The 14,252-nt window shown below is 40.6% G+C and overlaps 1 protein-coding gene across 1 annotated transcript in view; it reads right to left on the bottom strand.

Annotated features, from left to right (window-relative positions):
• The window catches only part of LOC149450469 (interferon-induced GTP-binding protein Mx2-like), a 68,812-nt gene that overhangs the window by 53,981 nt on the left and 579 nt on the right, over nucleotides 1–14,252 (bottom strand). Inside the window, exons 2-3 of the mRNA XM_089691922.1 lie at nucleotides 4,912–4,970; nucleotides 237–483 (exon numbers count right to left, since the gene is read on the bottom strand). Of these exons, the coding sequence (XP_089548048.1) occupies nucleotides 237–483; nucleotides 4,912–4,970 (306 nt within the window). The remainder of the gene's footprint in view (nucleotides 1–236; nucleotides 484–4,911; nucleotides 4,971–14,252) is intronic.

Below are 14,252 nucleotides of genomic sequence, written 5' to 3'. Positions count from 1 at the left end.
TCTGGTCATAGAAAAGATGAATGTACCTATTTATATTAATGGATGCAATTTTTTTTATGTAGGCAGTCTTTTTCATTAATTATACATGCAGGCTCTGCTTCCTACACAAGTGTTGCTCAGTGGTTATGCTTCAGTGTTCCATCCACTCAATGTAACCTCACTAGTCATGTCTGCATTATAAAAAGCAGTACTGCTTATAAAGGGGTCTTATCACGGATGGCTGAAAGAATTCTTACCACTTCCTCTGGGTAGACACACGCCGGAAAGGGCCTCCAGTACAGAACTTTTCCCCGAACTCTGGTCACCAATGACAGCAATGGCCGGCAATCCCAAGTCCTTCTCCACCCCCAGTGACCTCAGGGAGTCAATGAGATCGATGCAAGGTCGGATCTTGTACTCGTATTGTTGGTTTAGGACGTTCTCTGGCTCTGTCTTGACTGAAATCTCTGTAGAATCATGAGAAAGAAGGACTTGTGCAGAGGGCTGGAGAGAAGACAGATATAAACTGGATGATTTAACTATTGGACATGTACAGAACAAAAAAAAAAATTCAAATCAATTTGGTAAGTCACTAATTTCATTTTGCTGCACAAAATTTGTTTCATTGAGTTACGTTTATTCATTTTTGACCGGACTTAAAATTTTGCATTGGATTTTAAGTTTTCAAATGAAATTCGAATCTAAAATAGCTGGTTCTATTGTATTTAAACTTTGAATTTCAGAAGACGGTTATATTCTTTGTATACTAGGCTATTTTATTTTTTTCTATTCTCTCTTTTCTGTTTTATTCTTTTATTTTCTATTCTATTCTATTCCTTTATTTTCTATTCTACTTTATTCTATTCTTTTAATATTCTATTCTGTTCTGTTTGTACTCTATTCTTTTCTGTTCTATTCTATTCCATTCTATTCTATTTTATTACTTTTGAAATTCGAATTATGGAAGACAGCTATATTGTTTCTATTTTTTCTATTCTAGCCTATTATTTTTTTATTGTATTCCATTTCTTTATTTTCTATTCAATTCTATGCTTTGATTTTCTATTATATGCTATTATATTCTTTTATATAATATTCATTTATTTTCTATTATATTCATTTCTGTTTTATTCTTTTTTTTCGGAAGACTGCTATATTCTTTCTATTCTATTCTATGCTATTCTTTTATGTTCTTTTATTAATTTTTTCAATTCTGTTCTATTATTTTCTATTCTATTCCTTTATTTTCTAGTCTATCCTTTTATTTTTTATTCTATTCTTTTATACTCTATTAATTTCTTTTCGAAGTTTGAATTTTAGAAGATGGCTATATTCTAACACTAATAGACATAGTATTTGAAGGAAATCAGCAATATGTTTATATTTCTAATTTGATCCCAATTTGAATATCAGACGAACTTTCGTTTCATTATTTCAGACTTGTTTAAATTCTGTTCTTTAATTTCTATTCTATTCCTTTATTTTCTAGTCTATCCTTTTATTTTTTATTCTATTCTTTTATACTCTATTCATTTCTTTTCGAAGTTTGAATTTTAGAAGATGGCTATATTCTAACACTAATAGACATAATATTTGAAGGAAATCAGAAATATGTTTATATTTCTAATTTGATCCCAATTTGAATATCAGACGAACTTTCGTTTCATTATTTCAGACTTGTTTAAATTCGTTGCTAATGTAATTCAGAAATTCGGATGTATCTGAATCTCCTAATAATGTAAATTTCCGGAGGAGGAGGCAGGCATCTGGGTCATGTGACCACTGTGAATGGCTGTCACAGCGGTCACATAATCGCAAAGCTCCTAATCACTAGTATGCTTCGGGAGCTTTCTGGTCACCGCCGCTACCTGTGCTGGGAGCACGCAGTTGTTTATTTTGGGCCGCATATATGAGGCCTCTCGGCGTTAAAGCCCATATGTGCCACGTTGGTGGGAAGAGATTAACATGAATTGTTAGACAGGGTCAATTTGTTTTTTCTGCAGGCTAGCTAGTAAGTGTGTTTGGAAATTTTTGTTTGTTTGTGATGTGCATTGCCCTTCTATGTGCACCTTACTGCAAAGGCTAGTTATGGATTGCGGTGGTTGCCACTTGTTTGCACAGCTTGTCGGCTGGACTTGGCGTGGGGACACACTGGATGCCTTCAGCTGCCATATGCTCTTGCTGGGCGTCCAATGTGTCCCTGGGCCTTTAAGAAGGAGTGGGCTCCCTCCAGGCAGACCTGTCTTTAATCTCTCCACTGCTATATGTGCTCCAGTTTGTAGACTCTAAAACTATTGAGTTAGGACTTCAGTATACTAAGGAGCCTTGACGTGGGCATTGCCGCTTCCATATATATTGGCAAATGTGTGCAACTAACCCTCTGTCTTTAACCACCGTTTATCAACATGGGCCGGATGGGAGCGCTGCCGAAGCGGATGGACGTTTCTAAATGTCCCCCCGCATCCATTGCCTGTGCGCACTCCCTGGGAGTGTGCAGCACTGCAATCGGTGTCTGCTGTGTCCGGGGGAACACAGATCACTGTACGGAATCTTTGTGTGAGGTCCCAATTCATGTGATCACTGATTGCCCAATCAGTGATCACATGAACAGCAGTAAACAAGATGTCACTTCCTGACATCATTGTTTACTAGTTGTGAAATCTGTGAATGATCACAGAGGTCACATGGTACAAGGCCCTTCACAACAGCCTTGTACCATGTGGCAAACTGTGACCAATCACAGCTCTTACAGTATTTCTCAATGGCTGCAGGAATGCAGCCAGAGAGAAGGAGAGATTATTTATTTCAGGTACTTATATAGCACCATCAATTTACGCAGCACTTTACATATATATTGTACATTCTCATCAGTCCCTAACCCTCAAGGGGCGTACAATCTAAGGTCCCTAACTCACATTCATACATACACATACTAGGGCCAATTTAGACAGGAGCCAATTCACCTACAAGCATGTCTTTGGAGTGTGGGAGGAAACCAGAGTATCCGGAGGAAACCCATGCAGGCACAGGGAGAACATGCAAACTCCAGACAGGTGGTGCCGTGGTGGGGATTTGAACTGACGACCCTAGCACTGCCAGGTGGCTGTGCTGCTAATGATGCTAATGGTATAGCCTTTACGGGTGTAAAAGCAATCAGTGCAAAAAAAGGAAAAAAAATCTTCATCACACCCCACAAGTAGTACAGTGTCACTATGGTGACACTGTACTGCTAGGGTGACAGTATGTTAAAAAAAAAAAAACCATAAATAATATAAAAAATTAAAATAAAAATGTAAAAAAATTAGAAAAATTATAATTTTTGGTTATAAACTAATTTGGGTTATTTTTTTTTCTAAAAAGATAGATGAATCCATTTTGGCCAAGATTTATGAAGAAAGATTATTTATTTGCAAAATTTTTTCAACATTTTTGGACTTTTTCATTTATATAGCAAAACAATAAAAATCCCAGCGATGAATAAATACCCCCAAAAGAAAGTTTTATCTGTCTCAAAAAAATGCTAAACAATTCATATGGCTACAGTGTTGCATGACCGCGCAATTGTCATTCAAAGTGTGAAGCTGAAAATTGGCCTGGACTGGAAGGGGGTGAAAGTGTCAGGACATGAAGTGGTTAACCTCCCTAGGGGTCTGATTATGTCAATATTTCTGTGCTCAAAGCGGTACATTTTTTTGCATGGAAATATGTATTTTTTTTATTGTAGGCTTGTCATTTTTAGGAATAACTCACTGAAATCTGTCCGAACAATAGTCTAGTAAACATCCCGGGTATGTTACACTTTGAAACACAAAATCATAAATTATAATTTAATAAATAATCATAAAAATAATAATAAATTTAATTCAATAATATAATCAAACCAAAAACACTGAAATTTGAAATACAGCGCCAAGTTCGCACATCACTGAGCAAAGTCACAGAATCGTTTTCAGTGTCTGATGACGAATTTCCCCCACGAATCATTATCACTCAATTCTGCAAGTGGTTCTGATTTACTATCACTGTTCTCTAGCCGGTCTAAAACCGCTTTGGACCTAAAGGGACGCTTTTTGGACGCCATGGACTTTTCTCAGTTTCTAGGCAGAAAGAACAGTAAAAATGCAGGCAGGGCGCCGGACAAAGCACTCGGGACAAAATGTATGTGAAATGGTTTGATACAGGAATGTTATACTATGTGATTTTAGTGAATGTCACTTTTTGTCATTTTCAAATTTCCCACCGGTTCCGTCCCCCGAACGTCCCGACGTCGCAGGAAGCGGAACCCAGAAGACAGATGACGACATCGGCCGGAGGACATTACAGGGGACACTGCAGGGGGGACATCGCGGGAGCGCAGGACAAGGTAAGTGAAGAAGAGATCCCGGAGCAACGCTGCAGTGTATTCCCGAGTGTAGCTCGGGGTTACCGCTTGTGGTGCTGAAACTTTACCCCGAGCTACACTCAGGAATACCGCCAGGGGGATTAACGGAAATTGATAGATAGGGTCTATTTGATCTTTTTGCAGGCTAGCTGGTAAGTATGCTAGGAAATGTTTGTTTGTTTGTGATAGTCTCTACTGTACTTGTTATTTTTTTTAACATTCTCTTCTATATCTCCAGTTATCCCCCACTTGTTCCCTTTCAAGGTTAGGTTGTGCGGTTGTATGGGTGGTACACAACGGGGTGCATGTTACGCAGTATCACCCTGGTACTGACACCTTTCTAGTCATGTCCTTTCTATAGATTTGCAAAAATTATGATGATAGCTGTCTGGCCTATATTTGCTTTTTCCTTTTTATGTGTTTCCCATGTTTCGCACTGCAAATGAGCATTATTACGCTTGACAGCACAATTCGTATATTCTACGCTGTGTAACCCAACCAAAAAATGTATTAAAAAGAAGAACAATGCACAGAACTAGAAGCCTACATACCTCTTCAGCTGCTGTGGCTGCTCCTTCTTCTGCATCTTCTGCTGCGGGAGCTTCTGAAACTGAAATGTTTAAAAATAAGATCACAATGTTAATGGGACTACAGAATACTTTTGTATAAACTATGTCTTGTCCTGGTGGGGCTCCCATTTATTGAACTGGATTCCTATACAGTTGTAGAAATTGGTCTAGTTATGAAGCGTTATGAAGCGTCCCAATAAGAAAGTAGCCTAATGACCCTTTTTTTAACCTCCTCCCGGCCCTTTAAGGGGTCTCAGATGCCGGGAGGTGGGGTTTTAGGGTCATGTGACCGCCGTGATAAGCTGTCACAGCAGTCACATGATCGTAAAAGGTCCCGATCGCAAGGGGAGATCGGGACCATTTCGCGAGACACCGACATATGTACTGGAAGCACACAGGGCTCTCAGCACATATGTATTTTCAAATGGTACGCAAATATGCGGCCGCTCAGTGTCGATGCCCAGCCGCCAAGAGGCCACATATTTGCATACGCTCGGCGTCAAGGGGTTAATAAGTGCTAATATGCCCATTGCAAAAGCACACTGTATGTGATGTTTAACCACTTTCCCGCCACCCTATAGTTTAACTGCTGCTACAGGGTGGTAGGGCTGCGCAAAATCACGTATATATACATGATTTACATTTCCGGGTAGGGATGGCTAGGAATGTCAATCACCGGGTCCCAGCCAGAGATTTCCCACCGGCACCCAGCGATCACTGGGTAAAGCTGACAGGGGAGAGACCTGCGTGTAAACAACACAGGTCTTTCTCCTGCCAGCAAGGACATGCTGCTTTGTATTTCTCTGCACAGCATGTCTCCCTAGTAAAACACACACAGCACATCATGTAACCCTTTGATCACCCCAGATGTTAACCACCTTCCTGCGCAGTGCCATTAGTACAGTGTCAGTGCTTTTTATTAGCACTGATCACTGTCTTGGTGTCACTGGGGATGTCAGTGGCAGTTAGTCAGTTCCCCCCCCAGTGTCAGAATGCCCTCCGCAGTCCCGCTATAAGTTCACCGCCATTACTAGTATAAAAAAAACAAAAATAAAAATTCCAGTATATGTACATATGTATATGTACATCCATCTGCCATACATTTTAGCACACGTCAGTGTGAATTGGCCCTGAGTGATCAGTTTTGTTGGACTGGCGCATTAACCCCTTCTCGCCTGGCCTATAGTTAAATGACGGTCAGGTGAACCTCTTGTTCCTCCGGTAGGATGTCATGTGACCTCCTTCCCGAAGTGCGCTTTGCCACGCTGTGGCGAGATCTGTCACCGGCCGTGTACCTTAGACACGACCGATGACAGATCTGTGTACCGGCCCCGTTGCCAGTAGCATGTGACCTGCTGTGACCAATATATCTGGTGTGGCCCTAATCACCGCCACACCAGATATATTCTGACACTGTGCTGCACTGGTGACAGTATATAAAAACAATTGTAAAAAATTTTTTTTTAATTTCTTCATTTTCTGAAAAATTATGACAAACAAAATTACAACTTAAAAAAACTCGCCATGCCTGTTATGAAATACGCCAGACTGTCTATTTTGCAAAAAGGGGTCATTTGTGGGATATCTGTACTGTCCTGACATTTGGGGGATATCTGTACTGTTCTGACATTTTTGGGCCTCAGGAAATTAGATTGGCTGTCAGTACTTCAGGATTGATCAATTTTCAGATCTATACCATAGTTTGTGAACTCTATAACTTTCCTACAGACTAAATAATAAACACTGATTTGGGTTATTTTCTTTTACAATTAATTTTATTATAGACAGCACAACAACAAAGAAACAGTCAAAAGCAAGCTCATTGACACCAAAAATAAGGTGTACAATTCTGTTGATGAAGGACATAACAAATGTACTGAAATATTAATGCGGAGAGAAACACAATATATGATTTAGGTTATTTTCACCAAAGAATACATCTCGGCCTAAATTTATGAAGCACAATTATTTATTTGCAAACTTTTATAATAGAAACAAAGAAACGTGTTTTTTTTTTCAAAATTTTCAGTCTTTTTTTGTTAATTTAGCAAAAAATAAAAACCCCAGCGGTGATTAAATACCACCAAAAGAAAGCTCTAGTTGTGTGAACAAAATGATAAAAATGTTAGTTTGGGTGCTGTGTTGCCTAACCGCACAATTGTCATTCAAAGTGCAACAGCGCTGAAAGCTGAAAATTGGCCTGGGCAGGAAGGGGGTTAAAGTGCCCGGTATTGAAGTGGTTAATCTCCCACCAATGATCACTTGTCCCCAGGGGCGGACTGACCATTTGGAAACTCGGGCACTGCCCGAGGGCCCGGGGTCAGTAGGGGGCCCCATGAGATGCCCCTGGTACCTTTTTCATAGGCTTTTTTTAGTTTAGGCAAGGGCACAGGGGCCCCATGATCCCCTATTGCCCGGGGCCCCATGAGTTGTCAGTCTGCCCCTGCTTGTCCCTTAACTTGGTCTTCTATACCAGATGACTGACTTTTTTCAGCAGAGGGCTCTTATTCTGTCCCTTTGGTCCCCACAAATGTACATCCGTTTGTGTGTGTTTCTTTGTTTTTGTTTTTTTCCTTCCCCTTTCACCATCTCTTCTAACAATCTGCTAAAACTTTGTAGTAGTACTGCCTGGACCTTGAAGAAGGGGACAGACCCCGGAAGCTTGTCCTCAAAATTGTATGTTAGTGCAAATAAAAAAGTATCACGTCAGTATTCAATTGTTTCTGTTTTTTAATAAAAAAAATTCTTGTATGCTGCTTTACAAAAATTGGGCTTGGAACCAGGTATGGACTGACAACTCATGGGGCTCCCGGGCAATAGGGGACCATGGGGCCCCTGTGTCCTTGCCCAAACTCAAAAAAGCCTATGAAAAAGATACCAGGAGCAACTCATGGGGCCCCCTACTGACCCCGGGCCCTCAGGCAGTGCCCGAGTTTCCAAATGGTCAGTCCGCCCCTGCTTGGAACTTCAGGAACAATTACAATACAGCTTCCCCGTCCATTTACACAATGCCCCTGCCCACGTCACACGCTATACCCTCAAGTGGAGTGATCTGTCTAATGTTTAAACCTGAGAGCTGGCAGTTCCTCATTCTTTGGACATCATTCTACCTGAAGTGTGATGAGGACATTGATTAAATATTAACCAATCTTTTCTGAATAACAGGTTCTCGGGGCGAATCGCAGATCTCTGTCTTAATGTCCTTGCTGGAATCTTTTTTGCTCACAATGTATAACTGTATGGATAACAAGAAGCCTCCTTAAGTAAACAGTGGCTCCAGTTTGAGAATGAAATGGATGATGTGAACAGTTTGTAAAAGCTTGGGAAATAAAATGGCACATCATTAGTTTAGCATTTGAAAAAATATTATACTACCAATGGCAATAAATTGTGATGTGTTCAGGCTTTGTTCTGTTGCAGTTCACTTCAGTGTTTTCCATGAGGATTGTTTCAGCTCTGTTGTTCAGAATACACCTCTTGCAGTACCTACTATGGTGTCCGTTTATGACACAGAGAATAGCTGCGATTCAACGGATCTCAGCTATTCTCTGGTCATTCACAGTTTATGACACTCAGGAGATCATGTCAGCCCTTCGCTGGAGATCTGTGTTCTCCCTCCAGATTCTCCAGCCCAGAGCTGGAGAATCAGAGGGACCGAAAACTAAGCAGAGATAATTTACCTCTGTTTAGTAAACTGACCTTTTACTGTAATCTCGCGAGATTATAGTAAAATCAGCCATTTTCCAGAGTTTGTAGACCGTTCTCTAGCGTTTGGAGACCGTTCTCCCTTCGTTTGGAGAACTGCTTCATAAACTGCATTCACAGGAGAACTGTGTTCTCTGAGAATGCCGGAGAACTGAGCAGCGATCTATTACCGCTGGTTCATAAACGGACACCTAAGCCCTGATGAAGGGAGATCTGTCCCTGAAACACGTTTTACTTTTGCATCTTCTGAATAAAATGTATTTTGGACTTTGTCATGTTTCACATGACTGTCATATGCCTTTAAGTGTTCTTTGTATTTTATCTCTGCTCCTCCCTTTCCTCTGGTTTAGTTCATGATGTATAGATAACCCTCCCCCTTTTCCCAGTAAGGCTACGTTCACACTTGACTGTTTTACCAACTCTTGCCAAACGCCCCTATAGCGTTTGGCAAGCGTTGGTCCGGCTTGCGCGGTTCATCGGCCGTTGCTAGGCATTTGCCGAGCATTAAAAATGCCCTACAAACGCCTATAATGAAGTTTGAATGGTGTTACCGCTCCGCAAACGCCCCGCAACCGCGGCGCAAATGCCCGGCACCATAGACTAGAATAGGAGGCTTCAATGTCTCCTGACTCGACCAGAGGCGTCCGTTTTGCCGCGACGCTAACGCTCCCGTTAGAACAGCACCATGTGCTGCAATGTGCAGAATTGTCCGAGGCGTTTGGGAAGCAGTAAAAATGCTTCCCAAACGCCTTTCTGCCGCCTGCACACAACGCTAGTGTGAATGTAGCCTAAGGCATTTCAGCTTCAAGCCTCATGTCATAAAGCAGATCACATTATGATCTTTTGACCTATCCGATGTTCATTTTTGTAAGATTCTCTCAGTTTATGGAAAAAACTTCACAAGATCTACAAGATGTCATCTGATCGAGTCACTGCCTGTGTTATTCAACTAAGATTGGAGTTATCGCTATCTCATCACAACTGTAAGTTACAGAGATCACACTTTCAATGCTTAGATTGGAGAAACAGAACAGACTTCAAACTTTGGAGATTTCCTCCATGAACTTAACCACTTGCCTACTTTTACCCCTTTCCTGCCCAGACCAATTTTCAGCTCTTTCATACTTTGAGTGACAATTGCGCGGTCATGCAACACTGTACCCAAACTACTTTTTTAGCATTTTTTTTTTTATAAATAGAGCTTTTTTTGGTGGTATTTAATCACCACTGAGGTTATTGTTTGCTAAACAAACAAAAAAAGACCAGAAATGTTTTTTTAAAAAAGAACTTTTTGGTAGCTGCTATAAAGTTTGGTAAATAAGTATTTTTTCTCCTTCACTGATGGGCGCTGATAGACTGCACTGATGAGGAGTCACTGATGGGCAATGATAGGGTGTATTGATATGTGACTCTGGTGAGGCTGCACTGATAGGCGGCACTGAAGGGCACTGCTAGGTAGCACTGTTGGGCACTGATAGGCGGCACTGATGGGCACTGTTAGGCAGCACTCATGGGCACTGATAGGTGGCACTGATGGACCCTGATAGGCGGCACTGATCAGCACTGTTAGGCAGCACTCATGGGCAGCACTGCTGGTCACTAATAGGCGGCACTAATGGGCACTGATAGGCGGCAATGATGGTCACTGATAGGTGGCACTGATGGGCACTGATAGGTGGCACTGGTGGGCACTGATTCAACTGATGGGCACTAATGCAATTGATGGGCACTGATGGTCACTGATTCAACTGATGGGCACTGATTTCCGGCACACATAGGCATTGATGGGCACTATTGGCCGCACTGATGGGGCTACTGATCCTCATGACACTGATGATCAGTGCCCTGATGATCAGTGTAGATGTCCCTCTGAAAAATGCCGCTTTTTTGGCTCTCCTCACCTCAAGCACTGTCAGCATGAGGAAAGGACTGCCGATAGCCAACATTTCCTATTTACCCAGTGATCAGCTGTGATTGGACACAGCTGGTCACATGGTAAAAGCAGCTGTGATTGGCCTATTCCTTCGTCATGTGATCAGATGTGTCTGACAATTGCGCGGTCATGCAACGCTGCACCCAAATTAAACTTACATCCTTTTTTTCCCACGAATAGAGCTTTCTTTCGGTGGTATTTGATCGCCTTTGCTTTTTTTATTTTTTGCACTGTAAGCAAACAAAAGACAATTTTGAGCAAAAAACAATATTTTTCACTTTTTGCTTTTAAACATGTCCAGTAAAAAAATCAAATTTTGTCATAAATTTAGGCCAAAATGTATTCTGCTCCATGTCTTTGCAAAAAAAAATCCCAATACGTGTAAATGAATTGGTTGACGTGAAAGTTATAGCGTTTACAAATGGCGGTATAGATAATGTTTTTTTTTTTATTCTACTAGTAATGGCGGTGATCAGCGACTTATAGCAGGACTGCGGCAGGGCTTTCTGACACTGAGGGGGAACTAACTTGGTGTCACTGCCACCCCCAGTACACCAATACAGTAATCAGTGCTAAAAAAAAAGCACTGACACTGTACTAATGACACCGTAGGCGTTATCCCATGTTGGATCTAAAAAACAATAGAATAGAAAAAAAAGGCATAGAATAGAACAAAATAGAAAGAATATGGTCATCTTCTGAAATTCGAATTTCAAAAAGAATAGAACACAATGGAATAGAAAAGTATAGTGTAAAACAGAATATAATAGAAAATAAAAGAATGGAATAAATAGAATAGAAAATAAAAGAATATAATAGAAAATAATATAAATACATGTAAAGCTCTGCATAAATTGACTGCGCTATTTAAGTAGCTGTAATAAAATAAATAAATATAAGAGTAAAACAGATTAAAAATAGAAAATAAGGGAGTAAAATAGAAAAGAATAGAATAGAAATTAATAGAAAATAAAAGAATAGAATAGAAAAAATAGAATAGAAAGAATATAGCTGTCTTCTGCAATTCAAAAAAATAGAATAGAATAAAATAGAATAGAAAAGAATAAAGTAAAACCAAAGAGAATAAAATCAAATAGAATCGAAAATAACGTAAAAGAACAGAATAAAATAGAACAAAAAAGAACAGAATAGAAAATAAAAGAATGGAATAGAATAGAAACAAAATAGAATAGACTTCAAATTTCAAAAAGAATATAATAAAAGAGAATAGAATAGAAAATAAAATAAAAGAATAGAATAGAAAATAAAGGAATAGAATAGAAAAGAATAGAAAATAATATATATAGATGTAAAGCACTGCGTAAATTGACGGCGCTATATAAATACCTGTAATAAAATAAATAAATAATAGAGTAAAACAGAATAAAAATAGAAAAGAATAGAATATAAATGAATAGAAAATAAAAGAATAGCATAGAAAGAATATAGCTGTCTTCTGCAATTCAAAAAAACATAGAATAGAATAAAATAGAATAGAAAAGAATAGAGTAAAACCAAACAGAATAAAATAAAATAGAATCGAAAATAAAGTCAAAGAATAGAATAAAATAGAACAGAAAAGAATAGAAAATAAAAGAATGGAATAGAATAGAAACAAAATAGAATAGACTACATAAGATTAGAACAGAAAAGATTAAAATAAAAAGAATACAACTGTCTTCCAAAATTCGAATTTGAAATAGAATAAAACTAGCTATTCTTTACAACAAATTTGGATCGAGTCAATATTTTTTGATTCAAATTCGATTCGAATACTTCGAATACATTGCAAAATAATTCCAATCCAGATGAAAACAAAATAAACAAAGCGAATTTCGTTACGAACGCAATGAAACGAAATTCGCAACTTTACAAATCGATTCGAAACAAAATAATTTTTTTGTTCTGCACATGTCTAGTCACCAGCCCTCCAGCCTTCCATACAGCTTCATTTGTCCACCTCCAGCTCTTACCGTATGGCCTATATAGAGAAGGTGGCACTGTGACATCATCTGCATAGCGTTTTGCAGGTGGGGAGAACCTCGGGGCCAGGACCTGGAAGCTTCACCCGAGCGGTCAATATCCTTGGATAAGTGCATCCCTAATATAGACTAATGCAGGCCATACATGGCTAGAATTCCGAATGATTTTTCGTCCGAAAATCGAAAACGTTGTTAGCTCGGTAATCCGATGGTGCCATCAATGATTTTGAAAATTGGCTGACCGAGTCAAAAAAGTTCACCCCATATAACAGGCAAAACTTCTGTTCCTTCCAGGTCACGGCTCATGCGCATATTCTTTTCGGAAAAACGATTGTACGATTTGACCATCATTGAGTCGAAAATTGGTTGTTTTTCACATATTTTGCAACATGCCCGATCACCCAAAAAAGGGAGGAACCACGAAAATCAGCCGGTGCCACTGACCCACTAACAGAGCAAAAATCAGCCGATTATTCTTCAGACGAAAAATCGGTCGAATTTCGACCCATGTATGGCCGGCATAAACGATTGATAACTTTTGAACTTTCCAGTGAACCCGCACCTACCAAAGCTGAAATGGTGAACATAAACTAACCCAAGATAAGTGCTATCTGCTTCTTGCTTGGCCACCGCCCTTCCCCCTCCACTACAGCTGCCTAATGTGCCAAAAAAGAAACCCAAACTGGGTGCTGGAACACAACGAAGATTCAGCACTGCTTCACGGGCAATCAATCCTTCTCATGGTTTTCTGCTCCTGCTGCTGTCAATCACAGCCAGAGAGGAGGGAGTGGGGGGGCGGAGCCCTGCTCTGTTAGTCTTATGGGCAGGGGCGGACTGACCATTCGGGAACTTGGGCACTGCTCGAGGGCCCAGGGTCAGTAGGGGGCCCCATGAGATGCCCCTGGTACCTTTCATAGGCTTTTTTGGGTGTGATTTGAGTACTGGTGAGGACACAGGGGCCCCATGATCCCCTATTGCCCAGGGGCCCCATGAGTTGTCAGTCCGCCCCTGCTTATGGGCACAAAGATCCGGCTCGAGAGCGAGCCTGCACAAATGCCACCATAGCAAGCAGCTTGCTATATTGGGCTCTCTGTGGGGGGGGGGGAGCCAGGAGTGCCAGTGGGGAACCTTATAGGAGGAGAATCTGAGCTACTCTGTGCAAAGACATTGCACAGAGCAGGTAAGTATGGAACGTTTGTTATTCCAAAAAAAATAAAATCAAATAAAAATGAACATTTAGAATTACTTTAAAATTCTAGTTTACCTAAACAGAAAAAATGAAAAGGTGAACTAACACCAGGCACCCTCAACCTCCTCGCTCCCCCATGACCCCCTCTGTACTTACTTCCAAGGTTGCAAAACTGCAGTTTCTCTGAGGATTTCGAATCCCTACTCTGTTCCATCAGCGTTTCCTGCACAGTGATGGTGCTGACCAATCGGAATCGATCTAATCTGTCCAAGACGTGCTGACAGAACGGAACAGAGATGTCAAATCCCCGGACCACTGGAGCTGACAGCTTTGCTGTCCCAGAGGTAAGTACAGCGCGGATGGGACAGGGTGGGGCGGCGGGGTGTTAGATCATCTTTACATTTTTTTCTGCAAAGATGAGCTAAGACTTTAACCCCTAGACGCCAAGCGCACACAAATATGCGGCCTCATGGCGTCTGGGCCTTGACGCCGAGCGGCCGCATATTTGCGTACC

This window comes from Staurois parvus, unplaced genomic scaffold, assembly GCF_062004578.1.
Source record: "Staurois parvus isolate SC_StPar_1 unplaced genomic scaffold, SC_StPar_1.0 ptg000574l, whole genome shotgun sequence".
Taxonomy (NCBI): domain Eukaryota; kingdom Metazoa; phylum Chordata; class Amphibia; order Anura; family Ranidae; genus Staurois; species Staurois parvus.
This window is presented reverse-complemented; position numbering and strand designations above follow the sequence as displayed.